Source organism: Mauremys mutica, chromosome 12, assembly GCF_020497125.1.
Source record: "Mauremys mutica isolate MM-2020 ecotype Southern chromosome 12, ASM2049712v1, whole genome shotgun sequence".
Classification (NCBI taxonomy): domain Eukaryota; kingdom Metazoa; phylum Chordata; order Testudines; family Geoemydidae; genus Mauremys; species Mauremys mutica.
Genome location: NC_059083.1, coordinates 66733783 through 66749303, shown reverse-complemented (window position 1 = coordinate 66749303; position 15521 = coordinate 66733783). Strand labels below are relative to the sequence as shown.

At 51.1% G+C, this 15521-nt stretch overlaps 1 protein-coding gene across 3 annotated transcripts in view; it reads right to left on the bottom strand.

Annotated features, from left to right (window-relative positions):
- Positions 1 to 15521, bottom strand: part of ST6GALNAC2 (ST6 N-acetylgalactosaminide alpha-2,6-sialyltransferase 2) — a 27266-nt gene extending 11745 nt beyond the window's left edge. Inside the window, exons 1-2 of one of the 3 annotated variants that reach the window (XM_044982203.1) lie at positions 15104 to 15521; positions 672 to 764 (exon numbers count right to left, since the gene is read on the bottom strand). In XM_044982203.1, the coding sequence (XP_044838138.1) occupies positions 672 to 764; positions 15104 to 15213 (203 nt within the window). In that variant the 5' untranslated portion in view covers positions 15214 to 15521. The other 2 variants (XM_044982204.1, XM_044982205.1) reach the window with 2 other exon arrangements.

The following is a 15521-nucleotide window of genomic DNA, read 5'->3' as shown; positions in this document are numbered from 1 at the left end:
GCCCCTGTCCATTTAGACTGTAAACTCTATGGGGCACATACAGGCCTGGTGCGGGCTCTCTCCTGGAGGTTAATGCACCCTGGGGGGAAGATGGGGGTGAGATGGGCAGCACATCCTGGGAGAAGAGGGGCCCTTCCCCTCTAACCAAGGAGTTAGATTAATGGAAATAAATAAACCACGCGGTGGCCAGTTCCGGTCCAGACAGCATTGAAGGCTGGCACCATCTGGCAGGTGCCTGGGGTCCCTTGTGAGCTGAGGTGCTGGCCTCCTTCCCATCCAATCACGAGAAAGCCATTGGGAGTAAGCGAGCCCCTGCCTGGCAGTCTCAGCGCAGAGGCAGGGGACTAAACTTCCATCCCCTCCTACAGATGGGCCTTCCGGGGGCTGGGTCGAGGGGCATTGGCAAGACAAGGTAAAAGCTGGTCCTGTTGTTGCGTGATCTGGGGATATCTAGAGGGCTTTGCTGTGCAGGGCGCTGTCAGCCCAGTGCCTTCCCCTTGCATAACCTTCATGTGGGAAGGAAAATAACAAAACCCAGCGATCTGATGCTGCTGGAACCATCCCCTGTCTAGGAGGCCACAGTAACACCCCTCCCCCACAGCGAGAACAATCAGCAGGGGAAAAACATGAGAGATGGCAACTAATTTCCTCCTTACCCCAGCACCACTCACCTGTCCATGCTGCTTTCTCTGCTCAGGCCATGGCTCCCGGCATTTCGGGACATCCCTCCAGGCACCAACGGCAGTGACTCTTGCTGCAGCAGGCTAGAACAGAGACCACGCAGAGAGCCTCAGTGGGGAAGGTACAGCCAAGCCATCACCTCCCGTGTCTATCAGGCCTCCCCTGTCCTCTTCAAGTGAGAACATGTGAGCACAGGAGTACCACCAGCAGCATAGACCGGTAGTGCATCAACTGTATTCATGAGACAACCTGAGATTTGATACATCTGAACGTGGCCTGGATGGGCCAAAAGGTTTGGGCCTCGAACCCAGCAGTGTCTGTCTCAGGTAGAGGGGCAGTAGACGTGCAAAAGCTGGGGGCCCCTATGGAGAGTTCAGGGGACACTGGCTTGGAGAGGTGACTTGGGTGCTACATCAAACCAGGGGTTTTCCCTCTTCAGTGCTGGGCCCTCAACAGTTTTGCCCATTGTGACATGTATATCTTCTAACATCAGACATGCAGGGAACCAATCTATCCTATAGCACTGTACAATACACCCAAGTGAAGAACTTCAGGCATGCCAGAAGAGCATGAAAGGTGTATAGTATTTTACACCATTAGCCGAGCTCTTAGCACCTTTCATGTCTCCAGCACTTCACCAACATTAGCTAATACCAAGTTGGTGAGACCAATGATGGAAGTTGGGGCAATCTGTGAAACTGAAGGGGTCTGATTTCATTGTTTTATTGGAAAAAGTGGGGACACTGGACCATCCTGCAGGTTCCTAAGGAGCCATTCACCTCTAGGTTTTTTTTGTCAAAATCTAGCACAAGTTGGTCGAGAGTCAGTCGTAAGTAGAGCTGGTTAAAATTTGGAATTTCCATCATAGGGGAAACTCCCAAGATTCCAAAACTTGGTTTTGTCCCCATCTGGGACAAAAATGTTTCTCGCTGAACTTTTTGCAAAATGAAATATTCTGAAAATATTTCACTCTGATCTTATCAAAATGCTTCTTTTAATATGATATCAAAGTCTCAAAACAGTACAAACAAAACACATTTTGATAAACTTCCCAGGAAACATTAGATCAAATTGGTACATTCCCAGGAAACATTTTGATCTTTGTTCAATCAGCATATTCTGATAAAACTGCTCTATTGGGCAATTTCTAACCAGCTGCAGTCACTGGCATCTGATGGCTATTGGGTCTCAGATGAGATCCTAGGGGGCACGTTTCCACATCTGAGAAACTACCCATGCAATTAGCCCAAGTGGGCATTCTCAGAAGAGAAGCCAAGCAGTCAATGGAAAGGCCAATGGAAACTGAACTCCCCTCCTCCCCCTAGCGGGGTCCCCTCACCCAGGAGCACTGGCAGGTTGGTGTGGGGACGCTTGTACTGCTGCTGCCCATGCTGTAACTGTCCTGTGGGCAAACAAGAAACCTCAACTTTCATGGCTGGCACCCTTCACAATCTTAAAAAGAGAGGCCACAATTGCAGAGAACAAGTCTAGGTTTTTCTGTCTTTTTGTAGCTGAGAACAGAGGCAAGTGGGCTGGGACAGTGTCCTGCCTTTGCCCATGGCTGTGTCTGCTGGGGGTGAGTCTGAAGGAGGTGGGTCAGGAAGAGGAGGGCATGGTGTTTGGAGTCAGAGGCTGAGGAATGGGGAGGCGTTTTAGGCTGGAATGCAGCGAGCCGGCTTCGTGACCGGTATTTACCATTCAGCAAAAAATGTTCCTGTTTAAACATTAACTGTTGTCCATCAAGGCAGTGATGCAGGGAATGAGAGACAACCCAGCCCCCAAAGGGCACAGACCAGACCAGGGTGGGGGGGTTAATCCAGCCTTAGCCGGTGCTAACCAGCAGAGAAGCACCTGGTGTTCCCTCAATATGCTCTGCCTGGTGCAGTGAGAGAAACAGGCCTCCTGGCCTTTCACTGACCCTCAAAGGCACAGTAACTGACCTGAATGGGGCTCAGACATACAGCTTTGCTCTGGCCCTTCATCCCCGGCTGCATCTACACTGGCACATTTAAGATCCGTAATTACCACCAGTGCAGCTGTAGTGTAGACAGGTCTCCTGTGTTTTTAGCATCATGGCATTAACCTTGCTCTGGGCAGGTCTAGATTCTAGATGACAGAACGGTAAAGATGCCAGTTAGCGAGGCTTGTTTGTGGTCTCTGCACCAAGTTGCTTATGACCTGGGACCCTGATCCTGTGAGAGGCTGGGCCCCTTCCACTGAAGTCGTCATGCTAAACCCAGGGAGGTGCTGAGGACTCATGGCTCCTCTTGAACCCGCGGAAGTGGAGGGTGCTCTCGCCCGGTCAGGATTTAGCCCACCGGGAGTCTCTGTTATTCTGTGCAGGCACAAAGGGCAATGGGCTCACTGCCAGGTGGGTTGAGATGCCATCGCTCTGGAGTTCAAACAGCAGTGTCCAAAGTCAACAGTAAAAGCAGATCCAAACCTGCCGCATGCTCTGGAGAGATGTGTGGCAGTGAAATGGAAGCCCCATGCCAGCTGCTGGGTGCAGTGAGCTGGAAGTCTGACTTTCCTAGGCCCTCCCTTCATTCTGTCTTCAGGCCTGAAAGGTGAGGCAAGTGGTGAGGGATCATCTCCCTGACTCTGCCCCCCTGAGAAGGGACAGCAGCAGCAGGTGGGCGTGGCTCCACCTACAGGTTGGATATCCAGTCTCTTTGGAACCACACCGCTCACGGCAGTCACTTTCGGTCCAGGAGAACCACCCGGGGGAAATTGGGTTTATTCACATTTGCCGAAGGGAATCCCACCCCCTTCCAGAAACATAAGCTTCCTGGCATGGCACCAGGAGATCCAAGCTTGGGTAGTTCTGGCCCTCCGTACCAGCCCTCTGACTTGACATGGCTCCCAAAGACACCACGGTAACATGTCCCAGAGCAGAATGGGAGGTCACTGGGGAGTGGGGGGGGGCAGCTTTGGGGTTCCTTTCTTTAAACTACCTGCTGTTCCCCTTGAGGTCAGAGGTCACCCGTCAGCAGATCAGTTTATGGCAGGAAGTCAGTTGTCGCCTGCTCATTGGGGCTGCCCTCTCTGAGCAAGGAGAATTCCTCTGCAAACAATAGTCTCTTGTAGTCATCAGTTCCCAACCTACTGGATTATTTTCTTTACTCCTTTGCAATTTGAAAAAGACTCATGTTCCTGTTGGGTTGTTTTGGGTTGTTTTTTTTTTAATAAAGAAAACCAAAGAAAGGCCCAGGCCAAATCCCTGGATAGAAACACACTCAAAAGTGGGAGGAGTTCAGTCAGATCCAACATTGAAATCCGTGCTTGGCTCCTACAACTATAATGGGCTGAAACTAGGCCTCAGTCTGGACACCCTCCAAATTGAACTTCTCAGCCTCTCCAGTATCTTTTTCTTCCCTAAGCCTCTCTTGGGAGTGATCAGAACAAATCAGGATTAGCTGTGACGTGTCTGCACATGAGCCCACGGAAGCCAGCAGCCACTGGCCAATCCCTCATGTTTCCAATGGAGATAAAAAACACACTTGGGCAACTGGGGAATGCTGTGCTGTGTGGGAGGATTCCTACCCTGGACGCATAACAGTTAACCATCTGTATCAGGGCACTCAGTTTGCATCAAGCCTCCCAGACCCTTTTGAAATGGAACCTAAGTAGATGACTCACTGACCCCCTGTGAGAATGAATTCCAAAGGCTGAATCTAGGCTGCTGTTCTGCAGGCTCCAGCTAGATTGATTGCATGGGTCCTGCAGGGTCTCGATCGACAGCTGCCACCAAGAAAGATCCACAGACCTTTGGTAGGGGGAGTAAAGGGCACATGCCCTCCCAACCACCCCATCTCTACCACTCTGTCCATGATGAAAGCTATCAGTATATCAGGATCACCTTCAAAACATACTAAGTCTCAAAGCTGATCAAGATTGTGCAATAGAGTTGGGGTCATGCCCAGACTGCTCTGAGCAACTGCTTTGACTTCCATGGAAAACTGCCCTGATCCTGAAAGCTCTCCGTAGGAAATCAGAGGGTTTACAGTACCAGGTGCTCGGCTTGTATGTGTTGTGTGCAAGAGAGAGACGGATCTGGTAGATGAGAGCATGCCTTCCAGAGGCTGCAGGCCACCTGCATACTTATACTGTCAGAGGCAGGAGAGATAAGTTTACAGCAGCTCTGCATCCCAGCTTGCCAGCTGGACCCCTCAGAAAGGGGAAAAAAGGTTCCTATTCATCAGCAAACAGAAGGTTCACTTCAAAGCAACTCCTGTGGCAGTCTCTGTTCTGGATGAAGGGGGCCAGCTGGGGAGGGGATGCGTATCATCAGGTGCCTGAATTAAAATGCCTTACTGTGGAGGAGACAAGAAGCATGTTGTTAGAGACATTGTCTGAGGAGCCTGGGACAGGTAGAGGCAGGCGGATAATGGAGCCTGCCTCTTGGTCCTTCTTCCCAGGTTTCTGTAAGAAAAATGCCAGAGCTTGCTCCAGGATTGGATTTCCAGGTAGCTCCACCAGGTTCCCAGGATGTACGCCATTCCCCAGTGCCCTCTGCCTACTTAACGTGAGACCTGGGGTGGTTTCTTATGTGCCAAACAGGGCTGAATGCACAGCTGAAACCACTGGGGAGCAAGGATATGTGACCCCCTCCTTTTGCCCTGCTGGGGGGTCCTCCTTAAACACTGTATGATAGGGCTGCCTGTAGTGTCGTGAAGAATGTCACTTTCACAGTGGCCTCCTCCTCTGAGTGAAATCCCTCTTTATTTTCTAATATACAATACAGGCTGTCTATCTCCTGTGATATCTAGGCGCTATTTCACGCTGGGAAAACATTCTGATTTAACTGCTGATCAAAGCAAGTGCCTGTTTTCCTTTAACTAATGCTCCAGTTGGTGAGGAAGCAAAGATGCTAATTACTGAGCAGCACAAACATAGATCTTACTAGCATTGCCAACAGAGTCCTTTTCCCCATCTCCCCCTTCAAAGAAATCTGCTTAGTCTGCAGTTTGTGTCTCTTTCTGGGCTGAATCTCAGTGAACCTGGTCTCAGCCAGCTGCTAGCAGCATGGCTAATTCTTTTCTTTTTACCAGTTTAGCTGCTTCCCCCTGGCTCCCCCAATGCCACTTTCTGAGCTGCTGCTTTTCACTGATGTTCCAATGGGCTCGTGATAGATGGTTGTGCTCTAGGAATTTGGGGAAGTTCTCTGGCCTGTGCTATACAGAAGGTCAGACTATATGATCACAATAGTCCCTTCTGGCTTTGGAATTGCTGATTGGGCTGGTACAGCTGGCCTGAATGGCTCTGACTTGGCAGGCAGGAGGCGTGAGTTCTACTTCCAGCTCTGCTGCTAACCTGCCATTTGACCTTGGGCAACTTATTTTCTCTTTCTCCCTCTCCCCCTGCATTGTCCAATTACACTGTGAGCTCTTCAGGGCAGAGATGGTGCCTAACTGCGTATTTGCACAGCGAGGCCTGCAGACACTTCTGTCATCTGAATAAACTAATAGCGGAGCTATGTTTCGCTTGATACCTGGCAGTTCAGCCGGCGTTTTTGACCCCCTAACAATACAGTAATGGCGAGGTGCCTTTTTCCCAGTACGCCTGGCCAGGGTTGAAGACAGCAGCCCCCTTTTAGCTGAAGGACTCAGCACTTCTACAGACCTGAAGCAGCAATGAAATGATTGGGATGCTTTCAGGGAGGTGGAAGATGTCCATAGCTGGCAGAAGGAGGGTTGCAAAGTGGGCAGTAGAGAACAATCTACTGCTTTGGGTGTTTAGGGAAGAGAAAATGACGCAGGGTGGAGGTTTGGATTTGGAAGGTAGCCCTTGTACATGTACAGTAACCCCTTTTCATAAAGATTTCTTGTCCCACATACTAGCTCTGTCTAACTCCCTACGTGCATAATTACACATACTGAAGGACTTTAGATTGCTGAACAGAGATTGGAGAGAATGGAAGTGGCTATGCAAACAGGCTGGTACATGGTGGGAGGAAGGGAAAAAACAAGACTTCTGATAAACTACAGGGGAGGCAACAGTGGGGGAGAGATTGAGATGAGGCCCTACCTAGGGGTGCTCTAGCAGTGGCCTCTGAGGAGCTCTGGGTCTCTCATTGCCCAGTGGTGAAATTTGATTAGTTTATGACATTACAGGGCTTTGGTCTGCCCATTCCAGACCCACTACAGGCTCGGGATATTTTTGGCCGACCCAGCGCACATTCACCCTCGTACAGAAGGAGATTCCTGAGAGAAAGTTTGCCACCTTCAGGCAAAAACTGAAGTAAACCCACTCTGAGACCCTGCCATCTTCTTCCTCAAGCCTCACCCCCTCTGAGAGACAGCTCAGCCCTGACTCCTCTGCTTGGCCTTTCCTGATGTACTCAGGCTCTCGGGCAAGGCCTCCGCTTCAGGCCAGGTGTAGACACTGCACCTACGTCCGCACTTCAAGCTGGGAGTGTAATTTTCAGCTCAAGGAGATACTGGTACTAGCACTGACCAAGCTAAAGATAGAGCACAGCCCCGGCAGGTAGGGCTAGCCAACCTGCGTAACTCTATCTGAGTACCTGTCCGAGAGCCTGGATACACACACTGAGCAGCTAGCCACTCTTGCTGCTGGTGCGGCGGTGGCTACGCTCTATTTTTAGCATAATGGCTTGATTGGAGCTAGAGCGGGTACATGTCCTCGAACTGAGAACAGCCCCCAACTCGAAGGGCAGATATACCCTGGCACCTTTTGTGCAGCATGCACCAGGACTGACACTTATGGTGCTGGACTCCTTCCGATTCAGTGATGTGGACCAGATGAGAAACAGGTGCCAAAGACACCGCTGCCTAGCCAGCAACCCGATGTGGGGGATGCCGTCAGCTCCAAGATGTCACCTGCTGGTGACCGCATCAAGATGGCAGCTGCTACTGGCAAGCATGGAGGGGCAGGGTCCCTCAGGACACATGGGAGCAGGTCTGAAGACTCAAAAACTAGTTATCCTGGTCAGAAACTGTCACAACACGTAGCAGGGGTAAAGTGGCTCTATCCACTTCAAGCCCATGCCTCAATCAATGCCACATAAAGTTAAGCATGAACTGAAAGGCCTTGCTCATGCAGAGCTTTTGGCTGATGCCGCCCCGTAGTGGCTGGAGTACAGAGAAGATAAGAGACCTGCTACTGGTAGCAGTACGGGAGCTCGCCGTGAAGAGGCAGAAAGCTTTTGGAGCTAGAGGAGGCATTCTAGTCTCAGCTCCCCATGTGTGGGTGTGTGATTCAATCTAAATAAATCTGCCTTGCCCAAATTGTCTGGGAAGCCAAATTATACCAGAATATTTTGTTCATAGGGAGGTGTCCATTGCAAAGGGTGCTCACAGGCTAAAGTGCAAGGCAGCTGGGTAGCAACTGCTGTCCTTACACAGCAGGCTGCTCGCTGGTACCATTCCTCAAATTGCAAGCACTACGGACCCATCAACGCAGAGCTCATTGGTGGAATGAGCTTGGAAGTCTTGTGCTGGCAGCAATACATTTTTTGTTTGCTGAATGGGATGTGCAGCAGCAATCCACAGGATGGGTCTTGGTTGTATTTTAATTAAGTACATCAGGCCCCCAACTGCTGCAGCACCCATCGCCAGCCAATCGAAGGAGCACCCTCTATGGGTTCTGGAGGGAGCCCAGCTCGCCACTGTGACTCCAAGGGCAAAACGGAGAAATTCACAGTGCATGCTGGGGGTGATCCACAGCCGTATCCAATACCCAACATAATTTTTAAAAAATTCCCCATGCTCTCTAGTAAGTGGCTGATAATCCCTGTCAGTCTGTGTTACAGGAGCACAGGAATGGTAGCCAGAGCTACTCTGCTCTGCTTTGAAGTTCTCACCCCTGACCTGTTCCTGGGGCAATGCCCTGAGACCACAGAGAGGTCAGGCCCAACAGCAAGGCTTCGCTCAGGTTCTCTATTGTCAGCCAGTCCACTGGAGGTTATACTTACATTTAAGCATGTATTTAAGTCCCATTAAAGTTACAGAGATGCTTCTTTGAACTGCGGCCATTCCTGAGATCTGTCCCCTCCCAGTCTTTGAATGATCCTTCAGACACAGGTAGTCAAGTCACCCATGCTTAGAAATAGTGTGTCTACTGCACCCCTGCCAAACTGTGATCAGATATTGTCTGGGAGCTTGGGAAAAGGAATGTAGTTTATCTGAGACTCCCCACCATTCTTTCTCAGATACTTTGTTTGCAGAGATGATAAGATCTGAATCTGTCCGTGAAACAATTGAGTGGCACAGAATATTTTGTTCTTTCTCCAAGAAAGGTCCTGACTAAAAAGAAAGATTGTCCCCTCCCCTCCTCAGACATTGCATTCCAGGGACCTTACAGTATGTGGAGTTTTAAAGAGCTTTAAATCCTGTACAGACCACTCCTGCTAAAATAAGGCTTAAGTACATCTGACTGGGACTCTACTGCAAAATGCAATCAGCTAAAAAGTAGAGTCAGAGGAGCAGAGTCATGACATTCAGAGCCGGAATCAAATCTACTGTCGACTGTTCTCAAAGCTGAAGAGGGGTTCGGCCCTGGACTGGGCCTATCTCTGATAAAAAACTTACATGTTTCAAGAGAAAGGTTGGAAAAAATCAAAACAGGTGGAAAAGCTTGCAATCTGCCAGCAAACCAAGTAACACAGGTGAGAGAACATCTTCCCGTGATGTTGAAATGCTGTAAGATGTCTCTCTCCCCCTACTTACCTAGTGTAGGATTTTCACAAGCACTCAGCATTGGCCTTGATGTCAATGGCAGCAGAATTAGGCCAATCGTTTTTGGAAATCCCACCCCTATGATTTGTCTAAGGCTGGGAGATCTAAGCACTCCCAGTGGTGATTAAACACTATATGGTGTCATACCAGCAGTTTAAACTCACTGGGCCCAATTCATCCCTTGGCTTGCACAGGCACCAAGGGAGAGAGAATTTGCGCCTGCCCTTTTAGGGGATCACAAGGGCATGTACAGGCCCCAGTGCTATTTAGAACAACCCTTTACTGGCTGCCCTACTTTGCATGCCCCCTCCCTCCCATAGTGGTCACTATGGCCCATGGCAGGGATGCAGAAGTGCCCAGGTGCAGGCCTGCCCCAGTCATACCTGTTCATACCCCAGGACACTCCAGCACCCAGGGCTGGTGCAGAGGCTCCCTGCAGCAGTGGGGAATTCCCCGGAGTGTAAGGGAATTTACACCTGGCCTGCAGCTCCTCTGCCACAAGGAGCTGTGGCCCAGTATTAACTCGGGCCCACTTCCTCCAGAAAGTTATTTTTCCTTTAATGGGCTTTCTCTCTCCTCCCCCCCGACTACTCCCCAGCAGGCTGGCCCTTCCATAGGTTGTCATGATTGTCAAAGGGCTTTGCAGACAGGAGTCGCTCCAGCTTCAAGCTGACTTGTGAGTGACTTCTCTGTCCTGATTGTTTGCCCCTTTCTCAGTGCTCTGCTGCATCCCAAGAGGGATGTCCACCCAGACAGAGGAAGGTTGTTCCCATCTGTTCTGCCTTCCACTGAACCCTCCCCTAATTCCCAGCATTCCTGCAGCAGGGACAGTGGAAGACAGATTAGCAAGAGGTAGGGGCTGCAGTGTTAAAACATCTGCGTTAAAACACCCCTAAGTGGCGGTTTAGGAAGGAGTCATCCCATCCCCTTCTTGGGGTTGCTACTGTCCCAAAAGCTGTGGGTCAATCCTGAACCTGAGTCCTTCATCCCTAGCTGGAGCAACAGAGCCCCCCACATGCCACCTAAGACCTGACTCACAGAACAGACCCTGCCCCACACCCACTTCGCTGCAGGAGCAGCCGGAAGGGATACTTACTCAGGGCCTAAGCCGAAGGCTACTGAAGTCAATGGGAGCCTTTCCACTGTCTTCAGTGGGCTTTGGATCAGGCCCCTGGTGCATTCCTGGAAAGACGGGTGGTTCTGAGCCACTTTTTAAACTGCTGTGTGTAAATTCGAGGTATTTACTGGTGGAGTAGTGGGGGTATTTTGTTAAAATGCCACTCCCAATAAGAAAAGTAGGCTTGGCAGGGGCAGTGAGGCTGCCTAGGAAATTAGGTACTTGACTGTCATTGAATTCCAGTGGGATTTGCGGGCCTAACTCCCTGCGAGTTTGAAAATCTCAGCCACAAACCCAATGTAGTTTGCTCAAAGGTTGTCAAGCCCTGAGGCATTCCAGGATCTCCTCAGGCCCTATACTGCCAGGGTGCCTGCCTGCCCCTCACATGCAGGCACGCCTCTGCTGGCAGCTCACTTCCCTGCAAGTTTCTGCTGAGCTAAATGATCCTGGAGCGAGGCTATGACACAAAGCAGTAACATCAGGGCATTGCAAGGCCTGCCTGGTGCTGCAGCCACCCCAGATTCCCTGTCAGGGTAGAGAGCTGGTGAAGGCTCAGGGCATCATGTCAAAAGGTCATGACGTCACCACGTGAAGCACCAACGAACCACTCCGACCTTGTGTCTACTGGCAGCCCTTCCTGGGACCTTTCAGTGTCCACAAAGCATGCAGGTGGGTTGTCTTAATAGCTGTGGAATCTAAAAAAATGGTATTTCCAATGGCTCATTTCCCCACCGCATTCCCTGTAGATAACTCACTTGCGAGCACGCAGTGGAACTCTGCTGTCTTAAGCACACACTCAGGGGCTAAGCAAATCCACAGGAGAGGGAGCCCAAGCAGGGCCTTCCAGAAAATGGCCTTGCTCTGCAAAGCGCTGAGCACCTGCTACGAGATGTGGAACTCCCACGGCTGGCCGTCTCTCACAGGATCACACTAGCGGGCAAGGGCAGACGGGACTATGGAAATGTCAACAATCTTTTCCTGTGTGCTAATAATGAACGACAATGCTAATCACTCCAACACCGGATGTTTCTAAGTGCGTCATTTGGAAAGAAAAATAGGAGCCAGGCCTTTATGTTCCATGGACTAAGGCTTTTGGCATTTGAGATTCCATACTGCTTTGTACCCTGTGCAACTGTCACCCACTGGTGAGTGAGTGTGTGTTACAGGTCCTCCTCCATGCCGAGCCAGAGGATTGCAGTTGTAACAAGTAGCCAAGAAGTAGCAGCTCATGCTCGTAGCTCTGGAGCATCCTGGGTCAGCTGAGATGGAGGCCATCCTACAACCACTTCCCTCTGCACAAAATGGTCATCATATTTGGATTGTGTGGCATTTTATATCCGCTTTGCACAAGTGTGATTGGCTGTGGAAAAGCACTGGAGAATCAGACTCACAGAGTGGAAGTGGGCATGTACACAGCAACAGTTTTGTGTGTATGTAGCACCTCTTATCTGGAAGGGTTCCAAAATACACACTAAATGTAAGTCACCAGTGAAATTCAGCTACCTATAAAACGAAGCAAGGCAGCTGCTCATCTCCCAATCTTGTAGGTAGTGCAGGAACAGCATGCTTGCTTTAAACTGGGATTGTGTTCTGTGGGCCTGGCGTAGGGTGACCAGATGTCCCGATTTTATAGGGACAGTCCCGATTTTTGGGTCTTTTTCTTATATAGGCACCTATTACCCCCCATGCCCTTCCCGATTTTTCACATTTGCTGTCTGGTCACCCTACGGCGCTTGGCTATACAGACTAAACAAGCACAACCCAGCCGTTGAGTTATAGAAATGGCCTTGAGGTTATCAATTCGGATACAGACTGGCTTAGGTTTATGATTCAAGGGAAGTAATTACAGTTCAGTGGAGTGCATAGAGATAAGGAATTTGGTTCCAAGTCTCTGATTGTATAGTTTGGGTTTAGAGTTAGGGGTTTTGATTTAATGTGGGGTGGCAGGTGTTGTTGTTTTGTTTAGAATGTAGGGGGGTTAATGATCCAGGTTGGCACTTTTAACCTGGTTTTGGGATTAGGATTTTGATTTTACGAATATATTCCTCCTTTTTAGCATCCCCGCCGGCCCCAGGAAGGCTATGGCACTGAACCGGGGGTCTTGATTTCTGTTCTCTACTCTGACACTGTCCTGCTGTATGGGACCTTGGGCAAATCACTTCACCTTGCTATGCCTCTGTTTCCCCATCCATACAATGGGGACAATAACACTTTCTACAGCACTCTGTAGGATGAAAAGCTCTGTCTGAGAGCCAAGTCTTCTCCTTCTTCTCTCCTGATTATCACTAGATGTTGTTGTTCAGTGCAGACATAGGGGTGCAGAAGTGTGGCTGCCCTACAACTTGTCCACTGCTGCTTGACCTTTAAAACAGGGCTGCAGAGAACGACAGAGGTAAAGACTGAGGTTTCCAGTTGAGCCACTTCCCAGCAGGAGAAGGAATCACAGGATTAGAAATGCATATTAGGGACAGGGAGAATTTAGCAGAGCTTTGCTAGACAGCGGCTAGAAGGGAGGGAGGGTGTGGATCATGTCTGAGATCCACAGCAATATCCAAATGAATCCCCAATCCCCACAGCTGGGTGATTCCCACTGTAATTACATATAGCACAGTGAGATGCCAGTACCAGTCGCTGACTCACTTGCTGGCTGATACAGTAAAAACCATCACCCTGTGTTGCTTGTTACATCTGCTTACTTGACCCAAGGCTGCATGACACAGAGGTGAGCAATGCTCCTAGAGGTAAATGCAAGTGCAAATACGGCACAAGCTACGTGATTCTCCCAGCAAAGAAGGATGGATTATGCCCCTGGAAGCAAAATGCCCTGCAGTGAAACTCGCCTCCCACATGCATGTCTGCTACATTGCAAGCTACTTCAACATTTTCACCATCTGGGTTGGCAGTGGATGGAACCCTCCTGGGGTCCTTTCAGGGCCTGGCAGCTGAGCAGGGCTGATCCCAGGAGATTAGGAAATGGTGTCCATGAAGTTTTGCAAATGCTGGGAATCTCTCCAGGTCAGTGATCACAAGATGCCATAGGTACGTTCAAAGTGCCGGGGGCCAGGCCTCCAGCGGGTGTACATCAGCACTGCTCTATTGAATTCAGAGGGCTGCATCTCCAGCTGGGATCAATCAGCCTCGGCCCATTGAAGTCCATGGTCCAGATTTGCTGCTGGGGTAAGTAAATCCGTGTAGCTCTCGTCTAGGTCACTAGAGCTATGCTGATTTACACCAGCTGGAGCTCTAGCACGGGGGGGGGGGGGAGGGGCTCAATCATGTAAACCAATGTAAATGGAGGGCTCTCCGCACCTTGCAGGATTGGGCCCAGCGAGAGACCTCTGCGTAGCACGTTACACGGCCCTTGGCCAAAACATCCCAAGGCTTGACAGAAAGCTAAGGGCAGCCAGAAGCCTGGTTTATCCCTATGCACTTAACATTCCCTGTCTTCTTTTACTACCAGCCCCTTGAGGCCCAGATTAAAAATGCCCCTCTTCTCTCCTGCGCTTTGCTGCCTGCCTCAGGCTCCAGGGTGGTGTTTTCCACTCTGTTGTCTCAGTGTCTGTACTTTGCTCTGTGTGTGTCTGCCTCTCCATCCTTTGCTCCGTATGTGTGTCCTTGGCTCTGTGTATGTGTCTGTCTTTCTCTCCGTGTGTGTCTGTCTGTCTGTCTGTCCTTCACTATATGTGTCTATCTGTCCGTCCTTCGCTCCGTGTGTGTGTGTGTGTCCTTTGCTGTCTGTCTGTCCTTCGCTGTGTCTGTCTGTCCGTTCTTTGCTCTGTGTGTCTGTCCTTCACTATATGTATCTGTCTGTCCTCCCTTCGCTCCACGGGTATGTTCTTTGCTGTGTGTGTCTGTCTGTCCGTTCTTTGCTCTGTGTATCTGTCTGTCCTCCCTTTACTCCATGGGTGTGTTCTTTGCTCTGTGTATCTGTCTGTCCTCCCTTTACTCCATGGGTGTGTTCTTTGCTCTGTGTGTCTATCTGTCCGTTCTTCGCTCTGTGCCTGTCTGTCCTTCACTATGTCTGTCTGTCTGTCTGTCCGTCCTTCGCTCCATGGGTGTGTTCTTTGCTCTGTGTGTCTGTCTGTCCGTCCTTCGCTCTGTGTCTGTCCGTCCTTCGCTCCATGGGTGTGTTCTTTGCTCTGTGTGTCTGTCCGTCCTTCGCTCTCTGCCTGTCTGTCCTTCACTATATGTCTGTCTGTCTGTCCTTCGCTCCATGTGTGTGTTCTTTGCTGTATGTCTGTCTGTCCGTTCTTTGCTCTGTGCCTGTCTGTCCTTCACTATATGTCTGTCTGTCTGTCCTTCGCTCCATGTGTGTGTTCTTTGCTGTATGTCTGTCTGTCCGTTCTTTGCTCTGTGCCTGTCTGTCCTTCACTATATGTCTGTCTGTCTGTCTGTCCGTCCTTCGCTCCATGGGTGTGTGCTTTGCTGTGTGTGTCTGTCTATCTGTCCGTCCTTCGCTCTGTGTGCAAGTCCTGCTCCGGCCCCACCGCAGAGCATGTGTTGCGCTGCTGCCTACCGCAGGACACTGTTGTAGCCACAAGTTCTCAGGAACTGTCTCTTCCCGTCCGCTGTGAGCGCCAACCCCCCGCCGCCGCCGCCGCCGCCTTACCTGGGCTCCGGGGAAGCCTGCGTGTCTCGGTCGTGCCCACACAGGAGCACCCAGAGCGTTACCGCCGCCACGAGCAGGAGGCAGAGCCGCGCCCAGCGCGGAGCCCCCATCCCGGGGCGTCGCGCCGCCGAGCCGAGCCCCCAGCCCCGGAGCGCAAACTCCAGCCGCCAGCGGGCGGGGAGCGAGCCAGGCACCCGAACGCGCCCGGCTCCCGGGCGGCTCCTTCTCCCGGTGCGCGTCCCGCCCGGCCGCTCGCTTCGGCCCCGCCCCGGCCCCTCCTGCCCTGCCGCTCTCGGGGTCCCTCCGGCGGGGGAGGAGGCGCAGCGCGGGGCGGCCGGGCGGGGGGATCTCGCTGAGCGACGAAAGCGCTTTGAATTGGGAGCCAGGCGTTCAGTGGTTCCTCCGGGAGGGAGATGCC